Source organism: Abramis brama (assembly GCF_963993115.1).
Source record: "Abramis brama genome assembly, chromosome: 7".
In the NCBI taxonomy this organism is placed as follows: domain Eukaryota; kingdom Metazoa; phylum Chordata; class Actinopteri; order Cypriniformes; family Leuciscidae; genus Abramis; species Abramis brama.
The window spans coordinates 30,098,204-30,116,221 of NC_139969.1; the positions used below are offsets into that span (position 1 = coordinate 30,098,204).

The window sequence follows — 18,018 nt, forward strand, 5'->3', positions numbered from 1 at the left end:
TTCTAGGTGGGGTTGGGGGCATGCCCCCCCGTAAGAACATTTTGTGCATTTTAATGTTAAATTCATCAATCTGGTGCACTTTGAGAGTTCAAAATTAAAAGCTCCAAACCATATTCAGTGTGCCAATTAAACAAAGAAAAATGTAAACCTCTTTTAGTTACAGTGTCTGTTTACATTACACTACATAATAATGTTATAATATTAATCCAATGACAGTAATAGCCATATTTTGTAAAAACAAATGCACTAAAAAATAAAGGAAACTTTCATAATTAGATTTGTACCTATTTCTATACTTGAAAGAGATAAGCACATGATCTTTTATTTTGACGCAAACTGCATCAAGCTTTTATTTTGGCGGAAAACATGGTTTACAAACGCCTCTCATTAGATTTCTAGTGAATTGCGGTAATCGTCAAATATGCAGATGTGGAAATAATCTGTAACTGGGTTATGGGTTCCTACACTCATGACATTGCCTAAGTGTTTTGAAAGTAGTTCTGCTTACCGCAGGCTCTACACTTTCTCATCTCTCTCCTGATCCAGATCCTCCTCACTATCATCATCATCACAGGAGCTGATGAAGGGCAGAAAACATACTGTATATTTTGACACAGTTTACAGTGTCTGCTTTAAGGGCCTGTTTCTATTGTTTCACGCTATTTCTCTGCACATTCCTTGCGTTTCTTCTCCATCTCGCTGACTATTTTGACAGATACACACTGACACTGCTGCACGCTCGCTCACTCGTTTAAAGTTGTGATTGTGCCAGCCCAGTGTCAATCAAGAAAAGAACCAATGGGACGCTGATCTACGTGTTTCATGGGCTGGTCTGTCAGAAAAAAAAAAAAATTAACGCTGACTTTTTTGACCAATGCGTTACACCAGCACAAACCCAGTGCGTTCGCGCGATGTTGTTGGTTACCTAGTAACGAACGTATGGTGCGTGTGCGTGCACACTTTGTGTGCGTGCGCCTCGTACACAACGTTATATATAAAGCTTGCAGGACAACTTGGTTGGCATTGCCTTTTCAGCGTGAGAAATACATGGTGTGGCGTGTGAGCGTGTGAACTGGTTGAATTGCGTGTGTCTCACGGCCAATGCGTGAGACTTGAGAACCCTGATTTTAAACTTTACCAATATCAATATGCTAGCTTGATAGTGAGTACTAAAATACATCTTATTTGTTTATCTTCATAATGATAAAGTTAGATTTTTTTTATTACATGTGATTCTGACATGATGTCACTACATGCACTGCGCTCCTTCCTCTCCGCTCGTCTCAGGTAAATAATGCGTCTTCAGGCTGATTTATACTTCTGCGTCGGACCTACGCCGGAGCCTCTACGCTGTAGGCAACGCGTTGGTTTTCATTTATACTTCTGCGTCGTTGTCCGCGTTCACGCGCGCAGAGGGAGCATGTGAAACCCGAGGGAGCGGTCCAAGCAGACCAATCACAGCGCTTGCGTCCGCGTAGAGTTGACGCGTTGTTACATTTTTGGAGAGGTGCATGTCAGGGTACGCGCGCTACACACAGCCTACGACGTAGCTACGGCGTAAGTTCGACGCAGAAGTATAAATTGGGCTTTCAGCTCAGCGGTCGGCGTCGCGCGTTCATGTGTTTTGGGGGCGTGGCTTTGGAAGGAGCCCAGAAGGGAGGGGGTGGAGTGAATGGAAATAATGAGCTGTCTTTAAAACAGTCGTGAGAGGTCTACAGACACTCGATTTTTATACTTTCTTTTTCAGAGTACTTACATTTTAATTATGTTTTGATATATAAATAAAGTTTAAACAAATTTGGAAAAGAAGTTTTTTATAAAAATCCTACCTACAATACCTTTAATGCCATTCATTAACAAGGATGCATTTCTCATCCAAACAACGTCAAACTTGGCACTGCACTTACTCGTGCCCGTAGCGAGACACCTGTCGAGTTTGAAATCCATCGGACTAATGGTTCGAGAGATATGTGGTTAACACACACACACACACACACACACAGACAGACACACAGACGTTCCTGTAATTTATAGAGATACATATTCTGTTGTCAGAGTGTAGAAAAATGAAGACAGTCACAATTGTGACCAGTGATATAACACAAGTCTATGTCCCCTATATGTCATTCTGTGTTATTCTTATTAACTCTATTTCAGACTGACCTCAAGTCAAGTTTTGGATTTACTTGACCTTGGTGATCCAGGGTTTGTCTATCTATCTATCTCTCTCTCTCTGTAGTATTTGTGCCGTACTGCTAGCATATTAATGCTTTTTTTTCCTTTTTGAAACTGAGCCAGACAATGTTTAATTGTTTGTTAATGGAATAAAACACTCATTTCAACTATTCAACCCAGTCTTTAAACTATTTGCTGAGGTTTGTCATGTTTTAAATGCATTAACACCATAGTCCTACACTCCTATGGAAGCATATGGGTAGCAATTTTCAATTTGAAATGTAATATGCAAAATGACTATGCATTTCTGTATTTAAATTTACATTTTTCATTATTTTTGTGCAACATTTGGTGCAAAATAATTCAATTATATAATTTAAATTTGCCATTTCATACACTAGTTTTAATATGTAAATTGAATACACATTTTAACGCTTTAGAAGTTGCAAAATTAAAATGAAAATGTATTACAGAAATGATTAGATCTGTTTAACATGTTCAAGCAAAAACAAAAATGATCATTTAAATGTTATTTTTCTTAATTGCATTTACACTCACAGTTAAGACACTTGCGATTGCATTTTCATTAAATGTCCCGCAATGAATGTAGCAAAATTCAATGTGCAAATTGAAAATGCATTCCGAGCCGAACACGTCCCTGGAATATTTAAATTTAAATACAGAAATGCATTGTCATTTTGCATATTACATTTCAAACTGAAAATTGCAACCCATATGCTTCCGTACACTCCCTGTGTTCCACTACCGGTCACATTTGTGACCAGACATATAACCCATTATTTATGGACTTTTCAATAATCTTTTTACATAATTGACATGGATTGTTTAATATCCTTACAAATACCATACAAATTCATGTCATCTCCGAAAAAAAAAAATTGGGATTCAATGGGTTAAGGCATGAAGAAATGTTTTCATGCTCAAAGATGAGTTTTAAAGGAGTTCAAATTATTAACAAAGGCAGACTTTAATGCTCATGTTCTTGACGACTCAGGAAGGCAGTGTTCAAAAGCACAGACAGAGAACACACTACTATCAAAATATATTTTATTCTGGACTTTTCATTTGATCAGACTCAAATCACAATAGTCAAATCAACATCGCAGTAAGTGATTTCTGCTGGAGAGTGAGCAAAATAGAAAAAAAAAAAAAAAAAAAAAAGGAGAGAGAGAAAGAGGGAAAAAGTCGATTAAAGATGATCTAAAGTGAGACAAAAATCACTGAACAAGTATTTGCATGGTCCAAGACGTTCTGATATGCCCACGTACGTGCTTTTGCTGAGCGCTAAAAACAACATTAGAATTACAAAAGATTTTAAAGTACAAAATTTCAAAGGGTTGTGGGACACGGCAAGCCGAGTGCTAGGTGTTGAGGACCAAGAGAAGCAAACGCTTGCGCACACACACTGTAAAAGGTAAATCTCTTTAAAATTAAAACATTATAAAATCCCATTCCACTGTCATAGACAATATAATAAATAGCACATTTCCGTACAATCTACTTGTTGATTATATTAGAGCAAGCTTCAAAATACTCATCTCTTTAAAAAAAAAAGAAAAAAAAAAAAGAAAGAAATCAGGATATTCTTAGGAGGGGGATACAGATTATAGTTGATCCATGGGTAAAGAAAGGCATTTGTTAGCATTTTGGACTATTATATATGTATATAAAAACAAAAACAAACTATTTCATTAGTTTAAACCAGCCGCCTCATCCTCTAATAATTATCTGGTTCATTCAAGTAAATGTTTAATGTCACTCAAGTAATTTCAGTCCAAAAAGATAAAAGATGTTTTAAGTGCTCATAGGATTTCATGGGAGTAGGTCTAAAGTGCTGAGAGGTGACGTGAGTATGCTGGGTAAAAGCTGCTTCTCTGGACTATTGACTGTCTAATGGTATTTTCAACGCATTCTCATCCTTGGGTGTCATAATACTGACGCTTTTGACATTTCGTCTACATCGAACGCACATGGCACCCTTTAGCGTCAATATGAGACGCACAGAGCTTTGTTCGGTTATGGGTAGGTTTAGGTCTGGTGTAGGGTTAGGGTTAGACCGCTAGGAGGCGCCTTCTGGCCCATTTCTATCTGCGTCTCATATTGACGCTAAAGGGTGCCATGTGCGTTCGATGTAGACGAAATGTCAAAAGCGTCAATATATGACGCCCTAGGATGAGAACGGGCTGGTATTTTATAAAGACACGCGACAGCGTCTAGCAAACTCTAAACCGATGTGCCGTTACCCCGACGAAACCATGCTGCGAGAAATCCAAAAGTCAACAGAGTTTACGTTAAAATCAATCCTTTATAACCGGCGCATCCACATGGACGCTTCCATTCACAAACAAACGAAAAGTTAGCAAAACGGCACCACCTCAACCTGACTTTGGACTACTGAATTGAATGAATAAAAACCAAACCGCACCAACCCATAATTCTGTCTCGCGTGAGGCCATAAACTAAGGCTGTTACAGTCATGCACATACCAAGCTCAAACCTCTATAGAAAAGCAGGAAATGACAGCAATACGCAGCGCTAAAAGAAAGAACATCAAATCGGAGGATCATTTTTAAGTGAGCCGAGGAAGGTGAAACCTGGAATCAACAAAAGGAACGAATAACCTGATAGCTATAGTTTTCTATAACAGAACAGTGAGAGCGAATGTGCCATTGTGTTTTTAGGGTTGGCCTTTCAGACGCTTTAACCGTACAGGCGTTTACCCATGTCTGCGCCGCAAGTTCAGTTTTGTCTTATCACAAAGTTGCATAGGTTGTACAAAATAACACAGGGCATTCGCATTAGAAAATATAGTTGAGTAATTTAATAGGCGTTCTGTACTCGTAGAACTCTTTAAAAAAAAGAAAAGAAGAAAGAATGAAATCATCTCTCAAAGTTTGGCAGAAAAAAAAAAATTCCTTGAGCAAATTTTTTTGGAGAACAGTTTCCAAAAGTCACAGAGCCACTAAACATACAGTGCCAATACTCTGAATTGTCAATATCATACAGCCACGAGTTGGCCGTATTCTGCTCTTTAGCTCATGCAGTTTGGCCTAAACCACCGTTGGAGTGCTGACGTGTGCAATATGCGCATGACAGCGGCGTGGACTACCGCCCTCTGGGTTTGGAATGATGAACACAGGAACTAATGAGGGGTGTGTGTGTGTGTGTGTGCACATGCGGTGTCGAGCGAGTCTGTATATAACAGTCCTTGTCTGGAGCGTCACGGGTCCGTGTTGTGATGGAGCTGGTCTGGCACCTCACGCGTGGACTACAGCAGTGGATGATGGGACAGGGACAGTCGGTAAATTTGGCTATGCACACATTCAAAGTCGGTCCATGGCTTCCCATAGGCAGTGTCATTTCCTCAGGTCTAATACACAAACCTGAGATGGGGGAAGAAAACGTATTATGAACAACGGGCAGTGAAGGTAATCCTTAAGGCAAATGTTAGAGCTGCGCAATTTGGAGATTTACGATTATTTTTTATTTTTTTTATCTAGGTTTGCTGTGCTTGTTTTTTAGGGCTGCACAATTTGGACCAAAATTTTGTGATTGTGCATCATTATGGCTATAAAACAACAATAAAATTACTTGTTAAATAAAAATCGCTAAATAAAATACAAAATATCACTATTGTAATATTTCACTGCAACATAAAAAAGGGTATTTAAAGGGGACATGACACGAGAAATCAAATTTGCATTGATCTCTTGACATACGAGGTCTTTGTACCATTAAAACATCCTGCAAGTTTCAGAGCTTACAACATTAACTCATTATAAACAGCATTTATTCAGTCAAGCTCTAAAACCAGCTTGTTTTGATATTGCAGAATCTGTGACCCAAGGGTAATATAGTTCTGCATTTTTAAAACACTTTATTTTAATATCGTTTTCAAATTTCCTCTACATTTCAGTTTAGTTTTAGTTCGTTTCATTAATGGTTTTGTTAGTAGAAATCTGTGAACACATTTCTATTTAGCTTTTAGTTTCAGTTTTAGTTTAAGTAATTATAGTTTAGCAGAGTTAATGGAACACTTCTGTATAAAGACCTTTCATTTCAGCAAAGTTTGCGGTTTAGTTAACTCTTGTGCGAAGCTCTTAATAATAAAAATAAAATGATTGTTTGAGATTGAAAAAAGAACCAAACAAATGCAGCTTAAAAGTATAAAAGTAAAAATGACTCAAACTCATTCATATTAAAGATGAAATCTTGTTAAACGTGGTGTGTAAGAAAAATAAATGCATATGATTATTGATGATTATTCTTTTATGGTTATTTCTATGATTGATCCTTTCAAACGTATTATTCTTGTATTGATCCATTTATGCTTTTTGTCTATTGTATCTTTTAATATTATATACTCATATTCATGTGTTCAATTCAGACCAGACTTTGTTTACTTCTACTCTGACAAATGCATGTCGATTTGTGGGCTAGATGTGTTTTTTTTTTTCTCTCTCTCTTTCCGTTTTCTGCTCAGTGTGGTATCCTGTCTAATATGAGTGGCAGCTATCTTGTTTGTTATTATGTTTCACATGAGATGGTTATCTTACTTGGAACTGAGGTGGGTAACGTCACACATTAAGGCTGTTTCACACGAATTTTTTTTTTTTTTTTGATTTGAAAAACGTGAGACGCAGGCAGGGGAATGGGGGAAAAGTGCAAGGTATCAAGACGCATCTTTTAAAAGTTGAAATTATTTGAACTTGAATGACGCGTTTTTAGAAAGTAGTGTCATGCGCGAGACGCTGCAAAAGACGCGAGCGCAACGGTCATAGGCTACATGTCCGTCTAGCGCGTTTAACTACATAAAGAAAATAATAAAGTAGCGCAATGGAATGGAAAAACTTGATTTTCCGGTAGGCTGCAGGATGAGAGCTTATTAATTACCAAAAATAAATAATCGTTTATTTTTATAATCGTAATTATTTTATTTCAGTTAGTTTTTCAGTAACTGTTGTTGGCTTAGTTTTTCATTTATGTTGAAAATTTGACATCTCTATTTTATTTCAGTTTACGAAAATGTTTTTTGACCAATAGTTTTAGTTTCAGTTTTCATTACGAAATACGAAAATAACCTTGCGTCACACAAGCAAATAAATTTGCATATGACTGCCTCTCTGCAAGACAAATGTGAGTGACCCGTGCTGGCAAACGTAGTCGGAATGCGCACAGGCTCATTACGAGCAACAGGCAAAACGAGAAAATTTTTAATTTCTGTAGAATATAAGGTTTTCACAAAAATTAGTTCAGTAAGCCCTCGTCTAGTGCCCCAAATAGCGATTAAACGTCTAAACGTATCTTTATTTGTATGTATATTACCGTTTTTCTCTGCTCGCTTCTCGACGACTGGCGCTTCCTCTCAGCACAAGTTTGGCATCGTTTTAAAGCGCAGCATTCCAGCTTTGTGAATACTCATAGCGAATTCTCGACGGCATTAGTCTGAACCAATGAAATGTGATTTTCAAACTCTTGCTGATGTAAACAAAACGATCTTGCTCGCGCTGACTGACAGATCCGAAGCGTGCGCACAGACAGACGCCTCAGACAGTGCGCGATCCCGATATACACAGAATACCAGTAGCCTATTTCAAAATATCTGTGTTGGCGAGTATTTTTATTGCGCAAACATTATCTGTTATGTCTTAAGTGAATGTTTAGCTGTTAGAGAAAAACATCTGATGTGTAGAGATCCGTGCGGTAAAGTAGGTCTGAATATATAGGCTGTGTTTCATCAATGTTAATCAAACAATCGTGGTATCATGGAAAAAAAATCTATTTGATGCCAAATTTTGTGTAATTACCAGGGATTCAAGGTATGATTGCTAGGTGATTTTGTTCTGGAATCTTCAGAACTCGATGTTCTCAAAATTGACTTTGCTGACTATCGACTTCGAATGGGTGTAGCTCAGTCATTTATTTGTCTGATTCCTATCATACATCATTTTGAAGGGGTTTTTTTAATGAAAAATCTCATTGCGACTCATTTTGCCAGCACGGGTTTTGCATCATCACAACATAGGCCATTCAGTCGCTTAACGGCTAACATTTGCACACCCTGATTGTGATCATAGACGTGTGATGTGGCCTATGGTGTGGTGAAATGTTAGATGTTAGATTAGATGTTTGTTTGGAGCATTCGGTTTTGTAAATGAGGCACATTGTAAAGGAGAGTTCACAAAGAACCTTTTATTGAAAGATGAAGCAGCCAACTGTATTGTATCTGACAGCAGCTGCATCACAAACTGTAAATAAATTATTTTATTATGCTTATGTTTTCAAAACACTCGCATGCAATAGTGAGTGGGTGTTGATACTGTTTCCCCATGCAGTTTCTGTTTCCTGTCATAACATTTCTGAAAGGAAACATTTGGCCGTTTACTGCTACCTTAAACAGGGTTCCTTCCTACAAGGCTTGCTTGCTACAATAGTCGGTGTTGACGGTGTTGCCGTGTTCAGAAGCAACACCGGTTACATCACTTGCCTACCGCGGCACCGCCCCCCACGTCAATTTGATTATTTTTTTATAAAATCATTTAGTTCCGTTAGAGAACACAGACACTACAGTTAAAAACTGAGCGCGTCTGCTTAAATTGTGAGCCGAACGAGAGTCTCAACACAGATCAGAAGCAGGAGTCAGATTTAATTCCACGTCGATTAACCGGTGGGAAAATATTCTCACCGTCACATCCCTAGTTCCTACACATTTTCAATTTCAAAATTCCACTTTTCCAGACTCAAATTTCCAATCCAATTCCTTCTACTCGATTTTTTAGACCATATTTAACATAAATGGCTCATACAGCATTATTTTTGGTAAATAAAGTCATATAGATATTTTCTGTTTTTCACTGGTTTTCTCAAAGTGATGCAAACGCTTGCATGATGAGAAGAAACCTAAAACACTTAACCTGCATATATTTACCTCTGACACGTGACTGATACTTTAACTGTGGTCTGATGTTGTATCATATTGCAAATTCTAAATTTTATATTTTAGAAAACTGAATGGGGCAATAGTGTGGAAAGACAAATATTTTTTTCATACTTTTCCAGACCTGGAAATTACTATTATTAAAGTGTATGGAGCTGCATATTATAGGCTGCATACTAAAAATGCATTTGGCCGAAAACCAAAACAGACCTTTTTTTTTTATATTATATATATATATATATTATTAATATATATTATTAATTTCTTATTTTTAAATGAGTTTTTTGTATAATTGTATTATTAGACTTTGTAGTTAAATTCAATTATTTTATTAATTAATTTAAAAAAATACAAGCCAATACAATAAAATAGCCACACTTTTACTTAAAATAACAAAGATTGGACAGAAATTATATTATCCTTAATATATATTATTAAGATTATTATATTATTATAACTATATTATTCTTCGTTCGGTTCTATGCAACAATCAGATTTTTTTTTTTTGGACCAATTATCAAAAGTATAAAAGTATAGTCTTACAAAGCTATTATTATCAAAGCATGTGAGCAGATATTTTACACATTACAACTCTAAAATTACAATACTGAAATGTATTTTATTTTCAAATCAATATCTTATCTCTTATAATATCAATATCTCTTATTTTGACAAAACGGTAAGGAGTTCTTAAAGTTTATCTTTTGTTGATAAGCACTTCTCATTACAAGTACAGGAAGATGGTTTGTCTGGAGCTGCATTTACCGTGAAACAATCCGCTCAGAAAACACTAAAATACGCATATATCTGTTTAATTTACGCTGTATCTTCATATCTTTGCTTTGCACCACAGAAACTCACCGATCCGTCTGATGCACTTGCGCCCACTTTGTCCCCAGTGGAGTTCCAGCATACTTCAAAAATGCCACCCGTCCCTCTGTAACTGTTGACTAAAGCACCACTCTGTAGGGGAGAAATCGAGACTCGCGTTAAGAACACAAGCCATGCAATGCAGCATAGATCAATATATCAGCAACGGAAGATTCATGTAAATCTGAAACAAAGTATTTTTCAAGTTTGAACATCAGAGTTGGAGTAAATCACTCCGCAGAAGTAGCAGTGCTTCGCCTTCTGAGAATATAGTTCCCAGTATGTATACGGTTAGAAGATGGCTGTGTCTGACCTTGTTATTCGTACACGATGTGACTATACAAATCACAACATGTAAATAGGAAAATGTTGGTGTTATTTTGTCACTTATTGGGAGCAGTATGCTAGCTGGAGCCGTTTACCTCCAGTCTTTGTGCTAAGCTAGGCTAGCGGTGGGTGCGTCAGACAGAGTTACGGCGTGCACGGAGATGAAAAGGGTATGTATGGACTTATCTAACTCTGGGGGACACGGTGAACAAGCTGAAGTCCCAAAAAGTCGACGTGTTTCTTTAAAGTTATATTCCCCTGGTCTTTTCCTCTTCTGTGTTTTCTCTGCCATCTCTCTCTTTCTATAATCGTTCTGCTAACGTATGTCTTGTTCACTGAGCTCTCTCTCCTCCACAAGTTTATGTGCCCGATAACCGATATATAGAAACAATATTTATTTAGCGCTTTATTTCTTCTGTTTTTAACAATTATAACAGCACTGAACAAACTGTTATTTAACACTTAAAATACTGTAATTTTTGCAGTTTCACTCCCTCCTTACACACAAAACACACACACTGTACATACATATACATATATATACAGTGCTATGCATAAGTTTAGACACCCATGCTAAAGTTGACTAAAAAGAGGAATAAAAAAATCATCTTTTGGAAATTGAACTTAATGCCTTAATTAAAAAAAATTGGAAAAATCCAACCTTTAAGGACTCCAATTTTCTTTGTGAATGAATAATGTATCGTAAATAAATAAATGTTCTTCCTTAAAATACAGGGTGCATAAGTTTGGACACCCCTATGTTAAATTCCCATAGAGGCAGGCAGATTTTAATTTTTAAAGGCCAGTTACTTCATGGATCCAGGATACTATGCATCCTGATAAAGTTCCCTTGGCCTTTGGAATTAAAATAGCCCCACATCATCACATAGCCTTCACCAAACCTAGAGATTGGCATGGTTTTATTTCAGTTAGCCTAATAGCTGGTTTGATTTGCATTGAGAGATGATCTTATGGAAAGTACTCCATGCCAATCTCTACGTGCACAAGCGTCGCGACGAACTTCCGCTATTGTCAGAAGTTGGCATATCAGTTTCCGGTTTACAACTGTCTTCATGGCATCCGCTATAAACAAACAAGATGAGTGCTGCTGTTGTACGAAATAAAGAGATATAATGTGCGTGACACATCTAAGTTTCTAAGAACTGTAGGTGGATCTAACGGCCGTTTCACACATACTCCGTGTGCAGTGTGTGTGCGGTGCAGGAGCAGCACGCGCTATAGTGCTTCACATATGATGCGTTTGCAGTGAATAACTGATTCACGGCTGTACCACAAACACTTACTATTTTTATTTAAAATCCAGAAGTTACGCTGCAACCTTTATTTAAAAAAAAAGAAGTTTTGTCAGCATTGCGATTCTCTTTGTACACATATACACTCTTTAATGGACGCATGCACGTTTAAGCACAATTTAAACAACGTAGGGCTATTATTCCATGTATTACTTATATTAAGTTGCTCAAGCAAGTGGCCAAATATTTAACTGTAAATTGACAAAAACAGCCGACTCTCATGCCTTTTCTTTTCCATTTAAATTTTAATAAAATAAATCTTGCATGTCACAAAGAAATTGTTTTTCCACCTCCACGAATGAGACGAGTGTTGTTGTTCATTATGTCGCCTTGTTGAAGTAAACTGTAGTTTACCTTGCTTTACCCTTTAAGTAAAAAGATGACTGTGAAAAATAATAGTAGGCCTATATAATTAAATGCATTTATGGTGAGATTACTACATTTTATTTAATTAAACGCATTCATGGTGAAATTACTACATTTTCAGGTCAATCTTTGTTAATTTTGACCACGAAACATGCGCTGTCACTTTAATTCAGCGTTTGCAGCACAGCAGAAATAGACTCGGTGCGGAAACGATCTCTGCACTGCTGTATGCTGTATACTTGCCGCATGCTGTATACTTGCCGCACCTGGAACGGATCGACGGACTGCAACCGCGTGCAGTGTGAAAGCTCTAACCTGTTAACATGGGTACGTATAAGGAGCACTGCTGTGTGCCACTTTGCTCTGCTTCAAGTCGCTAACAGCCATTTGAGCTTCAATTTCGCAGCACGAAATAGACAGTTTGGGCGACGCGCAAGTAGACCGGAAACAGATATGCCGACTTCTGGCGTCAGCGGAAGTTCGTTACTACGCTTGTGCACAGAGGCTATTAGTAAGCCTATCTTTGGATAACTCTGTCTGTTTTTTAGACAATAACGAGTGAAAATAGTTAGGTTAGATACATTTGAGCCTGTTTTGTTAAAAATCGATAGCTGTAATGCTTCGGTGCATAAGGAAGCCCGTGAGCCACGAAGGAAAGTTTGCGTGCAGATTATGCTAATTTCCGCCTATTAGACAGCCTAGTCACCTTATCGTTTTTTGTTCTGCTTCACTTGTAGCTCTTAAACCTTTAAAATGGAGTTTCGGAAGATGTATGTAACCACAATCATTAGATTTGAATAGCTCTTTAAGCCTTATCTCTTGTCAAAAGGCTCAAAGCGACTTTGATGAACACTGCAGGCAGCAGCGACGTCTGTGTCCGTACCATTCCAATCAATGACAGCGTAATCTCGTATCTCCCTGCTCCCAAGTCATAAATCTCGTATCTCGTGTGTTAATGTTGGTACACAACAGTATATGATAGCAATATAAGGTATAATACCAACTTTAACGATACAATGTTTAATAACTCAAAAAATATGCTGTTTTTTTGCCGTTTACGAGGATTCCGCCCGACAGCGACGATATATATATATATATATATATATATATATATATATACAGAGAGAGAGAGAGTGAGAGAGAGAGTGTGAGTGCACTATATATATATATATATATATATATATATATATATATATATATATATATATATATATATATTAGTGCTGTCAAAGTTAGCGCGTTAATGCAAAATCATAATAATGGCACTAATTTTTAGTTTAAAAAACGGGCGATTAACGCAGCGCGTATTTTCTGTTTGACCCGTGGCCCAACCCCTAGTTGGAGAAATGGAGATACACAGTGTTGCCAACTTAGCGACATTGCAGACTCCTTTAGCAATTTTTTCCCTTCAAAAAAGCACCCAAACCTTATTTAGTTTCTGAGAATTGCCGGTACTGCTCTCGCTCTCTCTCTCTCTCTCTCTCTCATCACGCTGGAGAGAGGAGCAGCGCTTTAATTCAGTTAAACACAGATATTATGTTGCTTCTCTAATTTTACATGCAAGTATAGCCGAAATCACAATCTGATTTCATCAGACGACGGCTCGATCAGGATTTTTGTGCAGATTAACGTCTTGGAAGGGAGAGCTGGTTATGTTTATTGGGTCGCGTTTCAGTCACTATTTCATATTCATTCTGTTGCTTGACAAAAGAAACAGTAAAATATGCCAATGAAAACAGTTTTATTCAGAATTTAGCTTCATTAAAATGGGCACAGAGAGAGACAAACTAATGTAATAATTAGGGCCGGGACTCGATTAAAAAAATTAATCTAATTAATTTGTAATTAATTAATCGAAATTAATCGCATTTTAATTGCATATAAATTAGGGCTGTCAATCAATTAAAAATAATTGTGTTGAACATGTTATTGAAATAATGTTTAAATGTTCAAAGGGTGAGCATTGAAATAATTGTGCCTAGCAAATAATCAATACTATACAATTGAACATTATTAAATTATTGAACATGATTAAATTATACATTTAATATTAAACATTAAATTATAAACATTATTTACACTTGCTTTACAGGTTTTTAACATTACTTCGAAAATGCTGCAATTTAAAATTTGAGATGTTTTTCATCTGTTTTAGAAAGTATTTTTAGACTTTTGTTTTTTCAGAATAAAACTTGTTTTACAATCGAGCATGTGTTATATTTTTATTAAATGTGTTTAATTAAGCCATTGCTGCAAGTAATTTGACAGTTAACAATATTTTAGTGTACAGTTAATCACAAATTCAGTCAGCATTGTCATGACTCATGTTCCAACTGCAAACTATAATTGAATGTACAATTGTATTATCCCATGATGAAAGGTAAGACGGTGAAACAACGTCACGATATCAACGTTGATTCAATTTGCAAAACCGAAGCATAATTCAACATTGGTTCAACGTCGACATACAATCTTTATTCACCCATATTGAAAGAAGAGACGGTGAAACAACGTCACGAAATCAACAGTGAAACAACGTCACGATTTCAACGTTGATTCGTTTTGCACAATCGAAACATAATCCAACATTGATTCGACCTTGGTCCCTTGAACCCTCCAGGTTCAAAGGTCAATACGGAATGGATTAATCTGCGTTATTTTTTTTAACGCGTTATTTTTTCTCAGATTAATTAATCGAAATTAACACGTTAATGTCACAGCCCTAGTAATAATAAATAATAAATGTACATTTAGCATTTTCAGAAGAGCTGCCCTGTCATGCAAAAATCTAAACATGTTTGTGTTAGTAAATTGCTCAGTGCAAAGAAAGAGAATAATGGGAACCTGTTATTTCTTTGTTCTTTCTACATGTGTCTAATAGACATGAACAAGTTCTTTGAAAAACATCTACGACCTTTGAAACGTCTCGTCTTCATGCTCTATGTTGACTATGGTTTCAATAATAAACATACATTTGCATAAAGCATCCATATTTATCCATGCCGATGTTGATTAGAGTATTACAAACTTGAAAAGTTTTAATTTAAGGTACACAAATAAAAAATGTGCGATGAATTGCGATTAATCGCGAGTTAACTCATGACAATCATGCGATTAATCGCGATTAAATTTTTTAATCGATTGACAGCCCTAATATATATATATATATATATATATATATAGTGTCAACAAATCATTCTAAACCGCCTGAATAAAAAAACATTACTACTTTAGTGTAGTTTATTTATAACAACAGTATATTAACAACAAGCTAAATGAATTTACAAAGTCCATTGTTTTCAAATGGAGAACATAAAGGACAGGGGAATCTATCAACTCCCCATAAATATAATCATTGATTAGTTTTAAACTACAGTTTTAAAAGGTTTAGGTGTTGTAAAGAGAATGGAATATTCACTGGAATCTGCAAACATTGTCCAAAAAATACTCAAAGCAGCAAATAGATCATCGCAATTACCGAGTCCATCTCAATTGGTATGATATCAAAATTATTAATAATGTTTTTGTCAGTCTGGATTATGAAACTGCCTCCTGCAGACAGAGCCCTGTTTTTAATCTATGCTTTTACACTGAACTTCTCTCACAGAGATAATAACTAATTATCTCGATCTTGAGCAACGAGTAACCGTTAGATAAACAGCCTATAGTACCTGCGTGTTCCAGATATGGACACACTTGTCGAAGGAGCCGCTGGCCAGGTGCCGCCCATCTGGGCTGAATGCCACACTGTAGACGGGCTCCTGGTGTTTGGTCAGCGTGTGGATGCAGGCGCCGCGCTCTGCGTCCCACAGACGCACCGTTGAATCAAACGACGCGCTGTGGGCAGAAAATAATAAGAAAAAAAAACAACTGCTTAATGCGTATAAATACATACACACATGTAAAAACATCTGAAAATGCAGACAGATTTTAAATTGAATCAAAATGATGTTTAAAAAAGGACTGATGGTGGCTGGTTTTATGCACCTGGCCAGCATGAGGTTGGCATTGGGGTTGTTGGTTTCAGGGCCAGTCGGGCTCCATTTGATGGTGTAGATCTCCTTACTGTGGGCTTGCAGGTCATGAACACAAGTGTCCTGTTTCATGCTCCAGAGCTAATGTTCAATACACAATATTATTATAATACACACTCCCAGTTGACAAAGCAATACACAATAGAAAATAGCCAGATCATTAAAATAGAGATCATGGCAGGTTGTTTGTAGCTCACTTTTAACGTCATGTCATCAGAGCAGGAGGCCAAGAGATTCCCTGTTGGATCCCATTTGATTGCATTGACTTCATTCTGAGGATGAGGAGTTCAAATAATCAATGATGTATTCAGTTAAGCATGCTTATTACACAGCTATGTGGGTTACTCCCCGATAACAACCGCTGAAAACAAAACACAGGCTCATCTGGGTTACTGAAGTCAGCAGCGATATACACTTACTAGGAACGTTTTTTCTTCGTGGAAGTTTTGCGTTTGATGATCTAATAAAATATTAAAACTCAGTCAAATCAATATTTTGTGTACAGTTATTTATTATGCCATCCAGTATCGTGGACTCGCTCTCTCGTTTCATACAAACGCAGCTGCTGCCATTTTGCGACGATTGTTTTGTACATTGTTGGAATATAAGATAACAAACAGGTATGATTTTAAAACGATTTCAAATCAATATTTATTATCTCCATAATTATTTGTGTAAGAATTGGTGTGTAAGAATTGGTGTGTAATAAGCGATGTGTAATAAGTGGTATGACTGTCCCATATCCCTTAAAGGTCCGTCAAGTTTGAACTTGCAGCGCTAGCAACTGCTCTCTCCACGGAAGCTTAGCGTTTAAAGATCTAATAAAACATTTAGACTCAGATCATTATTTAGTGTCTAATTATTTACTTATGTGGCAAGTAGCTCTGCGGAGATCATGTGCTAGATACGCAGGGAGTGCATAAACTTCAAATGCGTAGCTTGAACGCAGTGTAAGTTGCTTTGGATAAAAGCGAAAAGTCAATATTACATTCTAAAAAAAAATCTAAAAAAAAAACCTATGGGATTTTAGGTTTACTTCATATTTCATACACAGGAGAAACTGTTGCAAATGTGTATCAAATGCTTAATAGTTCCCAAAAAATATTAAGCAGCACAACTGTTTTCAACATTGTTAATAATCATAAATGTTTCTTGAGCATCAAATGTATTTGAGGTACATTTATTTTAATCATCATTGTAATGCATTTCATGATGTATTATTTCAACCATAATAAAACTGTTCTTCAAATAATTCTAACTTCCAAATAAAATCAAATATCATGTATATTTAAAGGGAACAGATAATATGTATTTTTATGCAGTCTGGCTTTGTTTTTGCCGCCATCATTTTATTCATTCAAAATGTCATTGATATATTTGCATACATTATATTAAAAGAACCAAACGTTAATAATAAATGTACACATTTTAATATTTATTTATATAAATTTATCTGCTTTTTATTCTTGATTAGGATTGAAACTCTTTTCCTAAATTAAACCATTTGGTGTCCAGAACAAAGGAAAATCAACAGAAATTTTTAAAACATGAATGTTTAAATGTTTAAATGTTCAATAATTAGATTTCAAAACATTTAGTTTTCCTGACTTGTTTCATATGTCAGGCTTAACAGGGTTACGATGTAACTTTTAGTATTTCAGGACACCAAACAGTCAATGCAAAAAGTAGAATAAGCAGATATTGATATACACTATATTGGAAATAGTAGAATATCTGATGTAAGGGGCTTACTGTGTGACCCTGGAATGTTTTGACTGGTCTGTCCTGGCCCAGCTTACACACGTGAATGCACATGTCCGTGCTGCAGGAGGCAAACGTGTTGTTGCTCTGCCAGTCCACGTCCAGAGCCGGAGCTGCAGGTGACAAATGCAAATCACATCATTCTTAATGATTCTTTTGAAACGAGCTTACGTACAACTAACACATTTGGATGACACGACCAACCCGGGTGGGG

General features: G+C 36.5%; 1 protein-coding gene across 2 annotated transcripts in view; it reads right to left on the reverse strand.

Moving 5' to 3' along the window:
* Positions 1–3,229: 3,229 nt before the first annotated feature.
* tbl1xr1b (TBL1X/Y related 1b) overlaps positions 3,230–18,018 on the reverse strand; it is a 29,070-nt gene continuing 14,281 nt past the window's right edge. The window contains exons 11-17 of one of the 2 annotated variants that reach the window (XR_014607346.1): positions 17,796–17,917; positions 16,241–16,315; positions 15,997–16,124; positions 15,681–15,846; positions 9,995–10,096; positions 4,568–5,579; positions 3,230–4,174 (exon numbers count right to left, since the gene is read on the reverse strand). Coding sequence is in view for 1 of the 2 variants with exons in the window: in XM_084121093.1 (XP_083977219.1) it covers positions 5,553–5,579; positions 9,995–10,096; positions 15,681–15,846; positions 15,997–16,124; positions 16,241–16,315; positions 17,796–17,917 (620 nt within the window). In the remaining variant the exon portion in view is untranslated. Of the gene's footprint in view, positions 5,580–9,994; positions 10,097–15,680; positions 15,847–15,996; positions 16,125–16,240; positions 16,316–17,795; positions 17,918–18,018 lie in introns of both variants that reach the window. The other variant, XM_084121093.1, reaches the window with a different exon arrangement.